Source organism: Vollenhovia emeryi, unplaced genomic scaffold (genome assembly GCF_000949405.1).
Source record: "Vollenhovia emeryi isolate VEMERY1.0 unplaced genomic scaffold, V.emery_V1.0 DF939408.1, whole genome shotgun sequence".
Lineage (NCBI taxonomy): Eukaryota > Metazoa > Arthropoda > Insecta > Hymenoptera > Formicidae > Vollenhovia > Vollenhovia emeryi.
This window is the reverse complement of record NW_011966958.1, coordinates 35,117-55,263: the sequence shown is the minus strand read 5'-3', so window position 1 is coordinate 55,263 and position 20,147 is coordinate 35,117. Positions and strand designations below refer to the sequence as shown.

Sequence of the window (20,147 nt, the reverse complement as noted above, 5' to 3'; positions counted from 1 at the left end):
TATATTGTATTTCATACAAAATATATTCCGGCGGAAAGTACCGAAGGCGTGAGAAAATTTTACTGGAGCGTGTTTGAAAATGTCTTTCAATTGAACCCGCGGTTTCGACATTTCAAAAAGTTGTCACTAAAAAATAGCGCGGCTCCCAGCTAAATTCGTAATATCTAATGTTCCGCAATTGTTCATTACCTTTCAATAGTATCCCTGGTAATAGAAATATTTTGTTGAAGGTATTGTGAGATCGATGGAAACCCATACAGCACCGAAGCTTTCGGAAACATTTCAGAAACATTGCAACAATTTGTTTTCTGAAAGCTTCGGTGCTGTATGGGAAGTGGAATGAAAAATGATTGGCTCCAAAGAAATTATAATTTTGAAGTGAATCCTAATTAAAAAATGGGAATATTTTTCAAAAAGTCGACCAAACTGGCAAGATCCTTATTTAGTTCACAACATTTCGACCTCTTAATCGGGTCCTTTTCGAGTGTGGTCTACAGACAATCAAAGTAATTGAGCCGCGATCTTAAAAAAGCAAAAGGAACGTCTATTTTTTAGCATGGTGATGTATAAAGGTGAAAGTACCTATAGTTGTCGGAGCGTAATTTGTTTAACCGAAACAGCTGAGTGAGTGCGTGAGTCTTGCAGATTCATATTGTCAAACCTGGAATTATTGGTGAAAATGGGTACTGGTTGTTAGAAATTAGGTAAAATAATTAGACAGTGTGATTAGTAAGTTAAGTAAAATGTAAATGTGTTTCCTTTGTTTCTTTTTTACATCGCGGCTCAATTACTTTGATTGTTCGTAGACCACACTTGAAGACGACCCGATTAAGAGGTCGAAACGTTGTGAACTAAATAAAGATCACTTTCTTGCCAGTTTGGTCGACTTTTTGAAAAACATTCCCATTTTATAAATTATAACGCTATTACACAATAAAGCCTCTATTAATGATCCATTTATAGCACGAGATATAATTCTTCATTCTTTCTCCAATCTATATTTAGGCTGGCCACGATGAGTTTTTTTATCTTTCCATGAATCTTTCTTCGTTCAAAGTGTACCAGAGTCAAGAGAGACCTTTGAAATCCTGATTCGTTTCAGAAATCACGTTCAGTCTCTAATATCACACGCTCGACGAGGTGCCGTTATGGCTGTCGGTGAGACGGAAGCACTTCCAGAGGCCGTAGCGCGCCTCCCAGTCGACGAAGAACAACCCCGGCTTGTTCCAGCGGACATGGTGCAAGGCGAAATTATATTGCGACTGAATGGGCGGGTTGAGGTGCGGCGCCCATTGCGCCCGTTCCATCACGATTCTGTTCACATAGCTGTAAAACACCTTGGCCTTGTGTATCCAACAGATGAGGGACATTACGGAGATGATGGTAGCGTGCATGTGACAGGCCACCTCGACGCGGTTGTTCTGCCACTGCAGAATGATCTCCTGCAGGTTCATCGCGAGGCAGACCAGGGCGGCGGCTATGAAGCCGCAGGGCACCTCGACGGCGATCAGGCACACCGTGCAGTACGTCGTCTCGAGATTCATCCGCGAATCCGAATGATTCACCAGACTCTTTAGCAGGCTATCGTGCAGCAGCTCACGGTGCAGCTTGAAGAACAGCCGGTCCTCCTTGCGGCACTGCGCGACACGCAGGTCGAGGCGCGTGTGCTCGAAGAAGATCCTGGGCGTGTCGAAGATCGCCCAGTTGTCCTTGCGGTCCAGCAGGTACTGTAGCACCCGGTTGCCCAGCAGACTGGTCAACCGACTGTCCGAGCCCACCATTCGCATCAGCAGCGGGAAGATCGCCGGCGTGAGCGTCTGCTCGTAGAGGTCCGCCTGATGCGTGTAGGCCGCGAATTCTAGGGTGCTACCGAACTCGAGGACGAACTCGTCGCTCGTGTCCGTGGCCACCGTCCACGAGCACAAGTGCTGCACGACTACCAGCAGCTGGTCGTTCGACAGGTGCTTCATGGTGTTCCTCAGGCAGACCTCCAGACCCTTCTTGAGGCTCGCGAGCGGCGACGGCGGCGGCGATCTCGAGGGGGAGGAAAAGTCGGAGGCCGTTGCCAAACGTGCGATGATGCTGGCGTGAAAGAGCCCGAGCATCCCCTCGATCGTCACCACCGTGTCCTGCGTCGCCGGCCACACGTACACGTCCAGCAGCTCGTACAACACCCTGACGATGCCGCGGGCGTCCTCGACGCCGATCTCCGGCGACGTTAGCTTGCTCCAGATCTCGTGGATGACCAGCCCGACGCTGACGGGACTGACGTCCAGCAGGCTGTACATCACCTCGAAGCAGAATGTCTCGAATTTCCAGAGCTGCTCGTGATAAACGGCCTCCACGATCGTCTCCACGACCTCATGCGACTTCTCCGGCAGGTAGCTTCTCAGCAGGGTGTGATAGCAATCCCGGGCGACCCTGAACTTCCGTCGACGTTTCCACTCGCAGAACCCATTCATGTGCATCACGCCCTCGTAGTGCAACAGGATCTTCAACAGGCACGTGACAATCGCGCGAGGATGGCGGGACTGCAGCTGTTTCTTCGTCGCGTTTCTAACGATCGTCGCTATCTTGCTCAAAGTCTTGTCCTGCTGCGCCAGGGAGTGCAAAGTCGACGAGAAGCTCTCAGAGATGTCATCCATTCTCCGTGCCAGCTCCTCGTTGGTGATCATTCGTAATAAGTTGCTCTTAACGAAAGTTGCGATGGAAGCCGCAGCTCCTGGAAATGCGAGATGTTAAAAGTGGAAATGCAGTAGAGAACAGCAATGCACTGTTATACACATGTGATACGTAGAAGACTGAAATTTATAATATAAAAATATACAGGGGACGATAAAACCGAAATATACGGGTTAAAGTTCAACTTTCAATTTTTTTCGAGGCTCACAATAGAAACGTGAAATTGCAGCTTACGTCGCATTAAAAGTTTCATGTTGTGATACAGACCTAATTTATACCGTGCTCTGTTCGCGGAACCTGACCTATACCCTGACCCAAAGTAAGCTTCCAAATGAAACGTTTACACCATTTCCACCTACAATACTTTCAGGTCGAATATAGGTAACATTGTCCTGTAATCACTAGTCCACAATTTTGTGTGGTTAACATACAACGGTGAAGCAACTGAAAATAATAGACGTTCACATTATTTTGCCTCCTCTTCTTACCAATGTATTAAATTAAACATAACGAGAATAAGATGATCTAATAAGTAGTAACAATCGTCTATAATGAATATTACTTATTCAAGTACAGTGTAGCAGCATAACATATACAGCCTTGGCCAAAAATATTTTCCATCTGTGTGAAATCTCAATCAATTATTTTACATTCAGACTAAATAAACAACACCAGTTGGTGAAAATGGGAACGTTTATTGCGTGCCGATACGTAACAAAATGGTTGATTAAAGTCAAAGGAAGTTACATTTCTAAGAATCGAGGGAGGGTGTGGGGTGGCAAATACTTTTAGCCAAAGCTGTATAAGAGAAGAGCGGTGCACATTCGTAGATACAAAACAATACTTTATTTTATATTTACAGATTCCTATACATATGTGCACATAATATACGAAGAACAAGTCCCAGATTCTTTAATCTTACAAGGTAGACTTAAGAATTCGCAAGTCTTTAGCTAGATCTCTCAAATTCTTATTAAATATGTATAGTAAATAAACGATACTTGTATAAGTATTACTTTAATAAAAAATAATAACACTTTTGCACTTAAAACCACAAGTCACCGCCGTCGTCCTCGTCCGGCTGCGGCAGTTGTGGCTGCTGCTGGTTCCGCTGTACCTCCTGTTTAGCCGTGTTCTCGGCGTCGTCGTCGCTCTCGGAAACGGCCAGGTCGTCCTGGATCTTATTCTCGCCTTTATCGTCTCTGGCCGGCAAACCAGCCAACAGGAAGTCTGACGGATCGTAATTCGGATCTACGTCCATGCTCTCATCTGCGAGCGTAAAAGTCAGAATTTACGAGAGGAAACGGCAAAAAATCGATATACACGAGTATCGATCGAGCAATCAAATGGCGATTTCAAACGAGCCAACGAAGAAGTGTTATTTCACCTTTAAAGAGTTACAAGATCCCACTTGTTATGCGCGATCAAATGTATTAATACATTTCTTCCGAATTATCTATATTTCCGTACGATCTCTAATTTCTTTAAGACAGTAAATTATCGAACACAGCAAAAGGAAATTTCATTGTCTATCGCTTGAAATTTGGTCTTCTTGCCTTGTTGAAGCAGCTGCTGTTCGCCCATATAAAAGCCGACGTTGCCTAGCTGGACCATCGCCTCGGCGGCTTGCTGACTGTCATCATCCGCTAATACGACACCTTCCCTGACTTCACTTAGCTCCAGCGCCTCCGTTTCGTTTTGCTCGGAATGTTCGTCCGTGCCGAATGGCACTTCGTCGAACTCGTCTTCACTAGAGAATTGAAGATCTGTAACAAAAAAAAAACCATTTTATAAGCTCCGATAGATACAAAATAATATTACACAGGATAATATTCCTTTACCTTCTTCGAGCACATCCTTCTTTTTCGTGTTCCTGTCCATGTCTGCTTCCATTTCTCCTTCCACATCGACAAAATCGAAGTCATCCATATTTGATTTGCCAAATGGATTTTCCGGAGAGCTGGTCTGGCTCTAAAAATAATTGCAATATTGAGCGAAACTTGAAGTAAAAATTGAAGACGTCGAATATCGAAGAAACGGAGATTGCACAATAAGATAACAAAATGTGAATTACAAAGCGAGAAATATACATGCTACGTATTAAATACAATTCTTACGCCTCTATATTCAGGCTCTGTGATAGTATAGTTTTCCTCGTCTGGACAAAGCCACGAAGAATCTATGTCTGCTTGCTCCATCGCCCGTTTCTGCACGAGCAGTATATTGTTTTCCAATTGCGTCAAATGTTCATCGTACTGAAACAAAATTCATCATTGTTCGCTATCCTTACTCTTATTTTTAAAACCCGTTTTAATGATTTCTTTCACTTGATTAACACAAAAATATTTATACCTCGTCTAGGGTGTCTTTACACACTTTAACTAGCAACTCCGCTTTATTCGTGAGCGGAGAATCCTTGCTATTATAAAGCGTGCAATTCTCCAAAATCTGCTCAATATCTCTAAGAAACTCATGACGACTGTGGTATTTGTGCGCTGCAAGAGTTTAAAAAAAAAAGGATAATTAATTTAAAAAAATTAATTATAAGCACGCGAATTTACATCTTTTAAATGTCAACAAATACAAATTTCTTACCAGACACTTTTTTAGATATTGTTTCTAGGTCCATCGGTCTCTTGACAATATTGTAATAATCCTTCACCATCTTTTTATTCACAGGCTTCATGAACGGCCACACTTCTGTCATGGACTTCAACTTGTTGTTGACAACGTTATCCAAGATGAAGGTGAGGGCGACCTGGTCGTTGTCGTCCAGAAGGGGATTGATGGCCTTTTCCAGCCTCATCAAACGATCCTCCCTTTCACCCAGCCTCTCGACGCACGTATCCAACATTCTCTTGGCGGCCACAGTCAACGAGCTCTTCGCTCCGTTATAGAGCGTCGAATTCTCCACGATCTGATTAACATCCGCCAGGAATTCCTCCCTGCTCTGATATTTTTTCATCCTCAAATTCTCACGTATGGTCTGCAGATCCATAGGCCGCTGTATGATCTTGTGATAATCCGGGACTGCCTGTGATAACAAATAATAGCATGATCGACATTCATAAAATGCTACTTTTCGATCTTAAAGATATCTCCATTGTATACTGTTTAAAATTGTATGCCAGTGTAAACGTAGCTTATAATTGAATTATAATGTAACGTCTATTCGATTTACAAATCAGCTTTTCAATTCGATCTTGTAAATTAAAATAGCTTTTACTTTAGCATTGACTGGGAACAGGAACGGTTGCACATCCGGCAGATCTCTCATCTCGTTTAGAATGCTCTCCAACATCGTGGACATTACGACAACCGGGTCGGTTCTGCGCCTGTTAACCGGCCTCTGATGGCGTTTCAAGTAGTCACAGTGGTCGTCTGTGGGCGGTTTTCTGCGCTTCTTCGAACCCACCGCCTCCTTCGGCACTTTGAGTACCAATGTACGTCTCTTCATCTCCTCGGCGTGCTAAAATGAACCAGACACAGATTGATCAAGTTTCTTCAGATTCTTCAGACTCGGTAATTGACAGAAATATTTCTCGGCTCGGGTCCGACATTAAGTTTCCAATATCCGTCGCTCACCTTGATCAGCTTCGAGGACAGCTTCACTTTGGTGCCGTCGACATTAACTAGATCCTGGTCATCGGTATTTAGCTGCTTCTCAATTTCCTCCTCCTGCTCCTCGGTCATCGCAACGTTCACCGGCGCTGTGGCAATGCTATTCTGATAGAGCGGACAGGCCTTGTTGGTGCGCATGTGACCGACGTTACCACAAGCGCCGCACTTAAGCTTCAGATCTGGCTTGAGTTTAGGTTTCTTACGCTTGGGAGGGGACACCTCCGGTTTGGGATGCTTAGGTGTGGGAGCAGAAGAAGTAGAGGATTGGAAATTACAGAACGGAAGGATACTAGTCGAGGAGGTGGTAGGTGGAGTGTTAGTGTTGCTGCGATCAAACATGTTATTGCTCGAATTGTTGATGCTGCTACCGTTCACTATCGCCGGTCCGGTGTGCATACGTTCCCTCTCCTGGTTTCGCTTGATCCGCCGTAGCTGCTCCTGAATCCTACGCTTCTCCCGCTTCATCTCCTCCTTCTGCGCGTCGTCCAACGTGGCGAACTGTTTGATGAACGACTCGTCTTTGGAATTGCGGATCTTGAGGTACGTGTCGATCACAGCAGGTTTCCTCACCAACTCGACTCGCGTATACTCCTTACCCTCCTGATTACGGAACGTACGGTAAATCTTCAGTACGCGACCTTGCTGCGCATTGAAGTTATTAACCGGGCTATCCTCCTCCTCGTCCTTCTTCTTGCTCTCCTTGCCCTTCTTGCTCTCCTGCTCCTGCGCCTCGCCCATCAGCATCTTCCGTAATTCGTGCCGCTGTTGCTCCTCTCGCTCCAGCGATAGCTGCGTACTCGTCTTTTTGTTCGACAACATATTCTCAATGTTCTTACCCATTTCTTCGATATCCGAGCTGTCCTCTTCCGAGCTCTCGCCTTCGTCTGTGCTCAACACTTCGTTTGACGACAACACGCGATTCTGTAGGTCGAAGATACGTTGGCACTCCTCCTTGTAGCGCTCCTGGTGCTCGGCGATTGAAAAGCGATTGCCGCGTGAAAACTTCGTCATGCCCTCCTCGCCGGCCTTCGCCTTTTCCGTCGACAGAGTTCGCACCACGTCGATTACTTCCCAACGCGATAACTTCTTGATCTCCTCCTCAGGCACACCGAATTTTCGCAGTAGCGCTTTTGCATTGTTCAAGGACAGTCTTCTCAAGTCCGCGTCTGTACCAGTTACAGTTCTCTTCGGCTGAGCTTCTTGCTCTTCCTATCCAAAACAACATCTTACGAATTATTTATGCATTTATTCCAACAGACAAATAATATTATTCGACCAAAACTGGCTATGATTTAATTAGAAGAAATTTATCGCGAGATATGTAACAGGGTATTGGAAAAAATATGCATATTACAGCCAGTTCTGGTCGAATAATATTATTTGCCTGTTATTTAATTACTGGCGAAAAAAATTATGTATTTTGACATGAATAATAACACTTGTACTAAACAGACATTTGTCAGAACGAACCTTGCTAATAGTCGGTTTATTCGGTACTCTGACATAAGAGAAACCTTCGCCGCACCCAGTCGGATCGGCTGGACCCGCCAACTGCAATAGACACTTTCCTTTCATGGCTTGGATGTAGGCGCGCGTCGTGTTCCACGGTGCCACCTTCACCTCGTCGTCCATCTTCAGCTGCATATCCTCGTCGTCGTCGTCCTGCGGAGTGAACAGGAACTTTTCGCCGTATCCGGCGTCCTTTAGACGCTGCTCGGCCGCGATCATGCTGAAATAAGAGCAGCACTGCTCCGGCGACACCATAGCGCGGATCTCCTCCTCCGTTGGCAATCGAAAGTCCGGTTTTATCACCCACCAATTGGAATCCATGCCTACAAAAGCAACAGGTTTCCGAATTACTTTTAAACATTTACGGGCTGGCTCGGAAACGAAATGTAACAGCAACGACGTTCCCTCTTGTACAATTCCTCCTTTGCTTTCCTCTTATTGCAAAAGGAAGTAATTTGATGTCGGTTACGCACCGGTTCTTTTAAAGTCAGCGCACAGCTTCAACCTCTTCCTGATGCTACTCTCGCTGTGAGACGGGAAGGCCTTTTTTATATCATCCATCTTGATTCGTCGAGGGGTGTCGCGCGACTTCCAGAACAATCTGTATATGAACACCTGTAGAAAATCTCGCACGAAGTTGTTCGCTCTCTTCGAGTTGGGTCCAGGTACTTCATAGAGCGGGCATTCCTGTCCGGCAACAAACAACGCATCCACTTCTCTAATATAATATTGCTGTCTGCAAAGATTATACAAAATCAATGAAAATAAATACGTAAAGGAGAAACTGATTAAATTAGAAATAGGCGTGCGTAAAAAAAAAGTGAGAGATGAATGTAGACATTTATTTTCAGGACAAATTACCTTGATCTTATGACTAAGAAATCGGTCTCGGGAATTTTGTGCTCGTAAAGTGGAGCTCTGTACATGTTGTTCTCGACCGCTTGGATACTCTGGCCGGGCGTGAGAATTCCGAGGAAGGGGCTGGTGTGAGCGTAAGCCGTCTCTCCGTATCGGTACGTCTGTGGCCCCTGATCCTTGCCGGCCCGCCTCTTGTAATAATTCTTTACTTTGGAGCACATGCCGACCTGATTCATGAGCGGCGGGTGCTCCTCCGAAAATTCGACGAGCACCAATTCGCCATCTCGTCCGGTCAGGTCCTCGGGTGTTCTCATGAAGAACACGTCGCCACCGCCAGAGGCAATTCTCTCTTGCTCTCGTTGCTTAGCTTTTTTCTTAATGTGCTTCAGCAGCGGTAGAACACCATGCGGTCCTGGATGAGCCAACGGCCCGTGGCTGAACCTTCGCAACGGTGGCCTGTGAAAGTTCCTCAGTCGCATCGGACCCATGTGCGTTTGTACGAAAGGAACGCGCAGCTCCACCACTGGCGTGCTGTGCTGTATCAGATTGCCGCCGCCGACCTTCAACCGCAACGTAGTTTCCGAGGACTTGGGCATGTAATATGTATCGTTTGATATGTTGAACGGATCCCGGTCGGGCGACTTAGGCGGTGGCGGGGGCGTGTCCTCCTCGAGGACGTTGATGACGCCCGCTTTGCCCAGCAGCAACTTGCTCTTCTTGACATGCGGATGCGGAATTTTCACCTTGGGCTGCGGAGCGTTGTCTTTGAGGAGAAGAGCGGGATCAATGTCGTCCGGTATGCCCAGAACTATATTCTCGTCGTTCGGATCCAGCGTGAGTATCTTCGGTTTCGGGATCTTCTTCATACTCTCGGGATCCCAAATCACCTCCTCCTCCCACAAACCGTAAACGAGCTCTTCATTTTCCACCGGGAATATCGAATACCAAGTGTCGTCCTCCTCCCGCTGCTGCTGTTGATTCCCCTTACCCATGTTCATCTTGTTCTTTTGAGATTGCATGTGCAACGGAGTTGTAATTTGCGAGGTGGCCAGTCTAACGTTCGGTGCTACATTAACAGGGGCACCTTTTCCGGGCTGACTGAAGGCTTGCGCAGTTCTATTGCCACTTGATGGTACCCAGCCGGCAGCGTTATTCTTGCTATTTAACTTCTGCATCACCTGCGAAATAAGAAATAGATTTATTCTCCATTTTTTTGCAAGAGCACGTAGTAACGCCCGCCACTTCATTAACAAAATTGTACCTTGTGCTTAATGTCGTCACCATTCCAGACTACGTCGTCCTCCCAATGCAGCTGAGATACCATCAGGAACGCATCGTCTGCGAACTCCTCAGCCTTGGCCTCCAGTTTGCCGCTCTCTTGGTCTTCCACCTAATGTCGGGGCGTGAAAATATGAATACTTAAAGGTAAGTTGCGCAGCATCGAGGCAACACAACGAGCGCTCACTTTTTCAACGGTCTTGAAGCCGTAGTTGAAACCATCTCCAGTTTCCGGCACTTCCAGCATGTCGTACCACAATTGAGCTGGTCCAAACCTCCAGTCAGCAACCTTGGGTCCCATGTCGCCGTTCTCGCCACTCTCGCCCGTCTTACCAGTCTGCTCCTTGTCCTCTACCGGTCGCAGCAGCTTGGTCTCGTCATCCGAGCGACATGCCTCCGCACTCGGTTCAGGACCGTACTGCATGTTCCAACCCTGAGACAATGAACGCGACATCGAGCAACGCTCCGCACTCGGCGACAATAAGAACCGATCGTCTGTATACCTTAAATTTGGGCTTCTTGTCATCCTGATCGGAGCCAGAATCGGAATCTCTGACATCCTGATGCCTCTTCTTCTTGCGTCGCTTTCTCACGCCCCTCCATATCTGCGGCAGGCTGCTCGGCTTCCCCGGGCCGAACAATCGTGAGAATCTGAGAACCTTATTGGTGCGAAAGTCCGGAAACAGCTCGGTGACGTCGATATTGGCGTACTTGGACGGCAGCATGGAAGCGAGGGGCGTCTCCAGCCTACGTTGGCGCGCTGCCTCCGCTTCCTCCGCAGTCAATGCCTCCTTCTCCTCCGGTATTGGCGGCGGTGGCATCAGTTGCGTGTCCGATTTGCTGACGACCTCCTCGTCGTCGGCATCGTAATCTACATTCTCCTTGTCCGCTCTCTTGTCAAGTCCATTGCTCTTGGCTGAAAACGATTCGTAATCACCATTACAATTTGTGACTCCCTGATATTGTGTCAAATACTGTGATTATCCGCGTGTAAATGCATCTTTAGAAAACTATGTGATGCTACTAACAGATCTCATCATTTATGTCGTCCGCCAACTCGTTTATATCCGAAAAATCTAGGGCGGTGGGTGCTTTCGCCAGGTAATCTACATCGGCGTCGTTGGCAGTTGCGCTCTGCTTATCCTGCTTGTCGTCCGCTTTGTCATTCTCCTTCTCCTCGGCGTTGCTGTCACTGGACATCATCTCGCTGATGAACGAGCTTAGACCGAGACGACTGAGCGAGGCTAGATGTTGCTTGGCTTCGGGATCCAAGATATCGTCCTCCAGCTGACCGTTGTCGTCGATGTTGCCGAAAAGGAAGCCGGTGATGTTGAGACCGGACGCCAGGTCCTTCTCGCTCTCCTCGTCGGAATCCGCCATCTCACCCTCGTTAAGATTTAACGATAAGTCCAACCTTTGGCGACGTAAAGACCGTGTAACTGTTTGTCTACCGAACGTACGATAGTTCTGTTAGTCAATCACCAAGACGGTATGCAATAGTGCTCTTTTTTTTAATTCGTTATCACAGTTAACAGAGCGGTATTATTGATCTTACCTCACGCGAATTATGCCTGGCACCGGCGAATCGCGCACGAAACCCGGTCCAGTAGTTTGTTTACATAAATAGCATCGCGATGATCAACCATCCACGAAAGAAATGGAAACCAACTAATAACCAAAAGCAAAAGCTCGGTAAATTCGCTTGGGACTCCGATTGTACAGATACCAGATACGCGAAATGTATGAAGACTGGAACAACGGAGGTCTGTTCTTTACAGCTGGACTGGCGACACACCAGTTTAGAACTAAGGTTGCGTTCAGAAACATCACCTGAGGGCGACGTCCCATAGCGCGGAAATACTCGGCGGAACGGAATGCGCGGCCAATCACAGCCATTCTGCTTTTCTCGAGCCGTTCCGCTATAGGCCTAGTTTACATCGTGCACTTGATACGCGTATCAAATAGTGTATTTGAACTGATCAGCCAATGACCAAACGAATTTACTAGTTATTTACTATTTGTTACTATTTGATACGCGTATCATGTGCACGATGTAAACTAGGTCATAGTTTTACCGCTGAAATCCGCGGAATAACCGGATAACCTCTATTGTGTTTTTGCATACACGTTCCGAATGTTTTGATCCTCATTAGCATTTGATTACTTACTCTGTTCATAATTATTTAATAATAGTATTGTCTTTGGAACGTGTATGAAGAGATTAGTCGTTCATTCCGCGAGTCAATATCAGGCAATATCAGGTTATAATTGTACACGTTTCCGCTGATGCATTTCTCCTAATGTCCCATTAAGCGGTAAACACGGCAGCGGAATTGAATTTCAACCAATCGTAGGAGAGTTCTACATTTACATGAAAAATATTTTACAGAAAAAACAGATTTTATTGTTAATACTTTGTCATATATTATGTTATTTGTGTAAAATATTATTTTAATTATTATAAATGTTGAAAATAACATTAAAAAAGTCATCTTTTTTATTGTTCCGCGTGATCCGCTTCCGCCTATTCCGCTCAATGGGACATTAGGGAAACAGAAAAAGCGCTGGCAAAGAAAGCGGAATAGCTCTGATTGGCCGCGCTGGTTCCGCGCATTCCGTTCCGCTGAGTATTTCCGCGCTATGGGACGTCGCCCTGAGTGTCCCAGTGTATCAATTTATCCTTGTTTAAAGCCCGCTGCAGACAATGGCTGTGTTCTCCAGAAGTTAGCTCTTAATAAGCGCTTTATGCTGATTGGATAGATCTAGAAGAATAGCTCTATTTCAGCACAGATCTGAAAGTATAATCCAATGAACGCAAAGCGCTTAGCAAGCTTCTGCTGGACACAGGCAATGGCCGCGTTCAGCAGACACAACTGTTGAGTGAGCGCTCGGTATGATTGGTTAATACTTTTAGATCCAGCCAATCGTATTAAGAAATCATTGAGCGCTCACTCAACAGTTGTGCTTGCTGAACGTGGCCAATGACTGCGTTCAGCAGAAGTTAGCGCTTGCTAAGCGCTTTGCGCTCATTGGATTATACTTTCAGATCTGTGCTGAAATAGAGCTATTCTTTTAGATCTATCCAATCAGCATAAAGCGCTGACTTTTGCTGAACGCAGCCAATGAGATCACTGGGATACGCGATGACGTACGTCACTCCCTTTTCTTGCCGATGCGTCCCTTGCCTAAAAACATGTCGACAACTTGTATAGTTTAGTAACCTGACGTTTTGTGTCTTCCTATTTTTAACCAGTTTGATCGAAGTGGCCTTCGGTCTTAAAAATTAAATTTGAATCAACAGCCCAATCAGCTAATTCTATCTCATTCAAATATATTCTAATTTAACACTTAAAAATCTATCAATTTTCGTTCTTCACATTCTTGATTCTTAAAGGAACACTGAATTTGAAAATATAAGCATTTCTGGCGAAACTAATGAATTAAAAAGTATATCGCGAGATACGCATGTTCACTGCTCTCCTACTCTCACGTATAGTCTGAGGAATGTGGCGCTCAATTAAATTGTATTTTCACAAACACTTTAAATACATGTATTTTACATTCATGTAAAACTTACATTTAGCGAATATAATTAATAGATCGTATCCAGGATACACTTTACATTAGGGATATTTAGACCCCGATAAAAATATGTATTGCATATACATGTACGTTTCTCAAAGAAAATTCTTTTTTTTTTGTCAAGTACGCTGTGCAGCATCAAGAAAGCAGAGCCAATTGTCAGAAGATGAAGATTTTTTTACTTTCAGAAAAGATAACGTGCAATTTATTCTCGCTCCTGTACAAAGTAATGAGAGCCACTGAGAAATTATACATACTTAATGACAATACCGGTACAAAATTCGATCTCACGAAGCGCAGATGAAAGCCGGAACCTCACGGTTTTTTGTTTACTCACGCATCAATGAAAATGTACGCCCCTAATCTACACACCATTATACACCTCCTATATACCGTTTACAAATATAGAAAGAGGATATCTAAAGATGAGAATGCGCGAAGTTAAAATCGTTATAATGTTAAACGTGAAAATTCATGTACATGGGGAATCTTGTGATTTTTAGAGGAGCTGACTGCGAGAAGTGTAATGGGTGTTTCCTTTACATAACTTGTGTTTCGTTTTCTCTCTCTCTCTCTCTCTTTCTCATTGATAAAAGCTCGCATTTTCACACCAAACCGCGTGTACGTACAATTGTACTCGAATGTATAGTGTTAAAACTTATAGTAAACGGTCGTTTCGACCAAACGGGGACTTGAACCAATGCCATAATGTGCGCCTTTAAATGTCAAGAGTATGTTTAAAAAATTATATTTATTTAAAAAATGGTAAATAGATAATTATATTTAATAGATAGAATACAAAGAGATGAGGCAACTAAATTAAATTAGGCAAATTTACACTTGGATAAGTGAATTCTGTACATTATGCAACGAATTCAAGTCCGGAGCGAAACAAAGATAAACGAAAGAAAAATAAATCAAGCTTTATGTTAATAGTAAATAGTAAACACTGCTGGAACGGTAAATTTCATTTAGTCCATTTGTGAACGCGTTGCGTCTCAACACGAAGAACCACCTGTCTGCTGTTGATACACCTCTATTGTATCACCCTCCTCCATTTCCAATGTAGTAGGCGTGTCTAATTCATTTATGGGTTGTCCGTCGAACCTAAACCTTACTGCTGCTATCGCCAAGCCCTATGGAACAGCATCAACATTGTTAAAAAATTTCTTTATAAGCAACCGACAGATTGCTAATTATTTATGCTTGGCAATGAAAAAGCGTGAGACCCAAGTATCGAAACTGTCTTCAAAAGGCATTGAAAATGTTGCGCTCAAAAATAATATAATCCGGTCGCTTTAATATAACGTAAAAAAATATAAATATCTTCCGCAGCAAAGTGTCAGGTCTCTGAATACACTAGTTTCGCGCATGACGCGCACAGCTATTACATTTGTCGTACGACAAATTTTCTATCCTGCAGCCAATCAACACACTCGAAACGTTTGTTGTGCGACAAATGTAACACCAGCCTTTTACGCTCGTCGTGTGCGAAACGGAACGCAGCTTGTGCACAGTGCATTAAGAGCGAACAGAGCTGTTCATGAATCGTGATTTCACGGGGATATCGGAGGCAGTGACATACGGCTCCGTATTGGAGCATTTGATTTTGTACTCGACGGGTCTTGATCCTCATCTCATACACAACTCAGTTTACAGGAAGCCAATTAAAGAAACTAGAAAGTCGGAGAATAAAGATGCACAGACACGTGCCACAACCCCGTGGCGGCATTAAAGGCGTCCAGCATAGAAGAAAAGAATTACAAAACGTAGACGCGCTTGGTATACAAACACTTACTACACGGTCGCAGTATGCGTTCATCAGTTTGCGTAGGGGTGTGTGTTTCTTAATTTTAAACTGGACTACCGCGTTGTCCTGACCGAGCACCTTCAGGTTTATGTGCTCCGATTCCGTCTTCGTCTCCTACGGGGACAAAGAACGATTAGCGTGAGCCGCGCGGGAGACGCCACTACGTATATCGTAAATAATCGAAGTTGTAGGTTATGTCAGGTTGGATCGGCAGGTGAGCGTTTACCTTCTTCTCGTCCGACATGGCTCCACCAGATTGAAATCGCGTTTACCGGGGGGGGGTCACCGGGCGGTCGCGCGATCGGTGACTGAACTGATCGATCGGTTTGCACGCTCGAACAACGACGTGGATGATTCCTGGAGCGCGAACTCGCCGCAAAGTCCCGCTTCTTCGTCAAAACGGCGGCTACGACGTCGCCATCTTGCATGAATGATGCGCGGTATGAAGACTCGCCGTGAACCGCGATCTCTGTAAATTTTGAAACCGGATAATTATTGGACGTTGTTATTGATTACGGACGATTCGCGTCACAGATCCGATAGGAAGATGTCTCGAATATTGTGTAATCGTTGCATCATCCGAAAGAAAGGGCCATCGCACACAAAATTGCATAGCTGCATAAGCATAGCATGAAAACCGTTTAAACCAATGAACATCGAGCATTGAGTCGCCATATTGATTTACATAACATGCTCATTGGTCCAGACGGTCTTGTGTAACTTGTGTTATACATATGCAACTATGCAATTTTATGTGCGACAGCTCAAAGAAATTTCACGACCGCATTAAGGTGATTCGCCAAAACGTGGCGGTTTTTTAGGAATCAAATTTTTTAACGGTCAAAATTTGCCCGAAAATCGATAATTTCAATTTAAACGATGTATCGTGGCACAAGTATCTCGACATTTAAGCGGGGAGCATACACTTTTGCATAAGTGTATGCTCCCCGCTTAAATAAATATACGCGTAACGAATTTGATTGGTCTATAAGCAAACGCACAAGGAAGTGGACCAATCAAATTCGTTATGCATACGCTCATGCACTTATGCAAAAGTGCGTGCTCCCCGCTTAAATCTTTTTCTCCGGCGTGAACTCGTGAAAGGCGAAAGATTTCATTAACGAATTTTCAATATCTGTCAATGCAAATTTTCGCTTCTCAACGAGGCAGCTCGGCCCTTCATAGGTCGCTCTAATCGGACCCTAGTTCGGCCTCCCCGGTTCTAGTCTTCATAATATATAAGGTTTATGATGCCACGGCCCGAAATCTCGGAGCGCCACCGAACTCACCCTCCGTTTGTCTCCGTTGTTCCGTGTTTTGTTGTCGTCGCGATATCCTTTGTTGACTCTGAATGGCGCGTGTAATCTCGCGCATAAAGTCGACGCAAATGCGATGACCAATGTTACTGCCGTTACTGAGTGTACTGAAGGTGCATATGCAAGCAGGACTGTCCGTTTTCTAACCTTTCCTCGCTACACGCTACAAGGCAACTCTATGAGGAGCTGTTCTCTTTTGCTCAATCGGCACGGATGGGCTTGATCAGCCAGTCAATTATTAGATTAATCATTGGATTTTGTTGCAACAATAATTGTAAGCTACGGAGTGCGTCCTTTACGCGCAGATTCATTGCAATGCAGATCTGCTAAATGCTCCAATAACAATGGATAATTAACTTCAGACCGCTTAATTTAATTCAACTTCAGCTTGACCGTATTATCCATTGTATCGGACATTTGTGAATAAATCCCTGCGAGAGCAAGAATAATTAAATCATAGTTTCAATTCGTACGCGCGTATCGTGTCCACGGTCATTGTTTTCATTGACCTTACGTTTCTTTGTTCTCTAGGTGCTAACTGTGAGAGCAGTAACAATGGATACTCTGTTTACGCCAAATGTTCCTGATGAAGCGGAAGATATACCGCAAACGGACGAGCCGATCTGGATTTTTGGCAGGAAGCACAACGCTATAAAAGGTCTAATTGATGGTGAAAGTGCGGCGACTTTCGACGAAGTAGATTATAAGGTGTTGAATTTTAGAGCTCGATGCTATACGCAGGGATATTCGGTCGAAATTGTGGTTTACCTATCGCAAAGGCTTCGTCCCCATCGGCGGCTGCAATTCGACGTTTACATCCGACAAGGGTTGGGGTTGTATGTTAAGATGCGGGCAAATGGTACTGGCTCAAGCCTTAATTACGTTACACTTAGGTAATAGATACACTTCAATTATATAGATAAGTTTATTAGGATCAAATCTTTTCTTTCTCCTTGGTTCACCGACGAGATAAGCTCGTGCTCTAAGATCGTTAAAGTTTATTCCGACATTCAAGAGAGAACGAACGTTGGTCTTGAAAATTTTTAAGTTTCTTCCCGGAGAAGATCTCGTTAAGAAAATCTTATCTGTGTCATGGTTTTTTTTGCTGGCACATAATTGACAAGTTTATTGATTATGGAAGAAGATAGCTGTACAGCATTTTATGATGCAGGTAAAGATTGGCAATGGATGCCAGAGACGAAGAATAAGACATACCTGAAAATTTTGAGGCGCTTTGAAGACAAGAGATCTGCGGCTTTTTCTATTCATCAAATTGCGTTGATGGGCGCATCTGAGGGAAAAGAAGTCGGGCAATGGTTCGGTCCTAATACTATCGCACAAGTATTAAAGTATGTATTGTTGAAGAAATTTTGATTTTCAAATAGAATTTTAATTTAAAGCGTGTCCGTTCTCTGTGTACAATTTGGAAAGTCGTTCAGCTTTGATAGCATCTCTGACAAGAGTATGAAATAAAATAAATAAAATATGACGGGTACATTTTATACAGTTTCCACGAACTGTTTCAATAAATCCTGTGTTTCTTCTTTCAGAAAATTAATTGTATACGACGAATGGAGTTCTCTTACTATACACGTTGCACTAGACAATACATTAATAGTTAACGATATTTGTAAGTATATAGTATTGAAGTCAGTCCAATAATACATAATACAGTTGCATTTAATTAAAAAAGAAACACCATGGATCCACCAATTAAGAATCGAGCGTTATTTATAGCGAATTCGGTTGCTTGCACTAGTGCACACTGTGCACACTAAGGCTTGTTTATAGTAAATATTCTTATATTTAACTTTGTCTTAAATACATGCTCAAAGAGTATTTAAAAAAGATCCATACGGATGCTGTACAGTTTACTGGCTAAAAAATATTTCAAGGGATATTTAAGACAATTCTTAAGTATAAGAATTGACTTGTATGGAGAGAAACTGACAGTTGAACTACCACAATGCATGTTACATAATGTTATTTGAATCAATTTAAATCGTTTTACTATTTAACAGTGAGGCAATGTAAAGTAGAAGGTGGTGTGACCGCAGAAGCAGATGGAGAAATTCCTCTAAAAGCTCCAAGCCAATGGAAACCTTTGTTATTATTAATCCCGCTACGCCTTGGACTTAGCGAGATTAATCCTGTATACATTAATGGACTCAAGGTAAACATTTTTTTTTTGTGCATGACATATTAAATTTAAATTTAATACCTCAATGAAGCAGAGCGCCGCATGCAAATATGTTACCGTGCAATATTAAAATGACATTAAAATTACATTATTTTAATATATAATACTAAAATAAAAATATTTATTGTCATAGTTTAAAATACGGATTATGGATTTGTAAACATGTTTTTCAGACATCATTTAAGATCTCACAATCTCTCGGAGTGATGGGAGGGAAACCAAATCTTGCTTTGTATTTTATAGGCTGTGTGGGTTTGTAATTTTTATAAATTGTCATATTTTACAAAGAGAGAAAAATGTGAAATTTCTGGAAGTTGCTTCAAACAAATGCATAAAATGGATAAATGTTTTTAGGAGATGAGGTGATCTATTTAGATCCTCACACCACACAGAGGTCAGGTAGCGTTGAAGATAAGATAAGCGAAGAAGAAATTGAAATGGATAGCACATATCACTGCAAATCAGCTAGTCGTATTCCTATTACAGGCATGGATCCTTCTGTAGCACTTGTTAGTATATGATTTGGCTTTTATCGTAAAAGTCAGTAGGAAATAAAAAAGTTTAAGAGTTGCTATTTGAGAGAGAAAGAAAAGCGAGATGATGGGAGAATATTGGTATAATATATCATCTTTGACATGAGATATATAATAGAATTAAAAAAAATAATTTGAAAATAATAGTTACTGAATATTTGAATTATATTGGATTGTTAAGTATTTTCGTTACGTGTTATACATACACATTTGTGTACACAAATCACATATAATATTGTGAGGATCACATGTTATTATATTTTATTATATTTCAGTGTTTCTTTTGTGCCACAGAGAAGGAATTTAAGTCTCTATGTAAATCAATACGAGAGGAATTAATTTTGCCCGAAAAACAGCCATTGTTTGAGCTGTGCACAGAGCGTCTGGCACACTGGTCACCAGCAGACGAAGCTGTTGCGGAAGCTATAGCAGCTCCCAGTTGTAAGTTTTGTTAAGTTCTGGTTATTATTATAAGCAACTTATAGTTTTTGATAAAGTTAAAATATAGATGACATTTTTTTTAATACAAAAAGTGTTAAGTATTAGAATACAGGATTTTATTTTAATATAAAAATAATATATTTTGATTGTTATTTAAAAATACTTTAATAGAAGTACATTATTCTTAAGGAGAAAGTATTATGTCTTTTTATGAAATTTTTTATATATCTTAAAATAATTTTTTGTACAATTTTTAGTAAAATTTACTGTTTTTGTTGTATTATACAGGGTGTCAGATTCGATATGGACGACCCAAC

At 43.1% G+C, this 20,147-nt stretch overlaps 4 protein-coding genes across 5 annotated transcripts in view; 1 reads left to right on the top strand and 3 right to left on the bottom strand.

The window, feature by feature from the left end:
* Positions 1–273: 273 nt before the first annotated feature.
* On the bottom strand, positions 274–3,417 carry LOC105557905. The gene has a single exon (XM_012005306.1). It carries the CDS (start codon positions 2,673–2,675, stop codon positions 1,125–1,127), a length of 1,551 nt encoding a protein of 516 aa, XP_011860696.1. The 5' UTR covers positions 2,676–3,417; the 3' UTR covers positions 274–1,124.
* Positions 3,418–3,506: 89 nt separating this feature from the next.
* Positions 3,507–11,656, bottom strand: LOC105557903 (transcription initiation factor TFIID subunit 1). The gene is made up of 16 exons (XM_012005302.1): positions 11,504–11,656; positions 10,977–11,395; positions 10,452–10,864; positions 10,136–10,381; positions 9,932–10,060; positions 8,674–9,848; positions 8,286–8,548; positions 7,774–8,135; positions 6,268–7,512; positions 5,909–6,151; positions 5,278–5,716; positions 5,035–5,177; positions 4,800–4,937; positions 4,524–4,653; positions 4,239–4,448; positions 3,507–3,951 (listed from the first exon to the last, which is right to left on the bottom strand). The coding sequence occupies exons 2-16, from the start codon at positions 11,326–11,328 to the stop codon at positions 3,728–3,730; spliced, it is 5,712 nt and encodes a 1,903-aa protein (XP_011860692.1). The 5' UTR covers positions 11,329–11,395; positions 11,504–11,656; the 3' UTR covers positions 3,507–3,727.
* A 1,829-nt stretch (positions 11,657–13,485) lies between these two features.
* Positions 13,486–15,746, bottom strand: LOC105557901 (small ubiquitin-related modifier 3). Its single transcript, XM_012005299.1, has 3 exons — positions 15,567–15,746; positions 15,329–15,454; positions 13,486–14,666 (listed from the first exon to the last, which is right to left on the bottom strand). Exons 1-3 carry the CDS (start codon positions 15,582–15,584, stop codon positions 14,529–14,531), a joined length of 282 nt encoding a protein of 93 aa, XP_011860689.1. The 5' UTR covers positions 15,585–15,746; the 3' UTR covers positions 13,486–14,528.
* Positions 15,747–16,655: 909 nt separating this feature from the next.
* The window catches only part of LOC105557902 (cysteine protease ATG4B), a 6,503-nt gene continuing 3,011 nt past the window's right edge, over positions 16,656–20,147 (top strand). Inside the window, exons 1-9 of one of the 2 annotated variants that reach the window (XM_012005300.1) lie at positions 16,656–16,769; positions 17,188–17,314; positions 17,379–17,549; positions 17,828–18,005; positions 18,207–18,286; positions 18,678–18,829; positions 19,030–19,108; positions 19,211–19,365; positions 19,665–19,830. In XM_012005300.1, the coding sequence (XP_011860690.1) occupies positions 16,740–16,769; positions 17,188–17,314; positions 17,379–17,549; positions 17,828–18,005; positions 18,207–18,286; positions 18,678–18,829; positions 19,030–19,108; positions 19,211–19,365; positions 19,665–19,830 (1,138 nt within the window). In that variant the 5' untranslated portion in view covers positions 16,656–16,739. Of the gene's footprint in view, positions 16,931–17,187; positions 17,315–17,378; positions 17,550–17,827; positions 18,006–18,206; positions 18,287–18,677; positions 18,830–19,029; positions 19,109–19,210; positions 19,366–19,664; positions 19,831–20,147 lie in introns of both variants that reach the window. The other variant, XM_012005301.1, reaches the window with a different exon arrangement.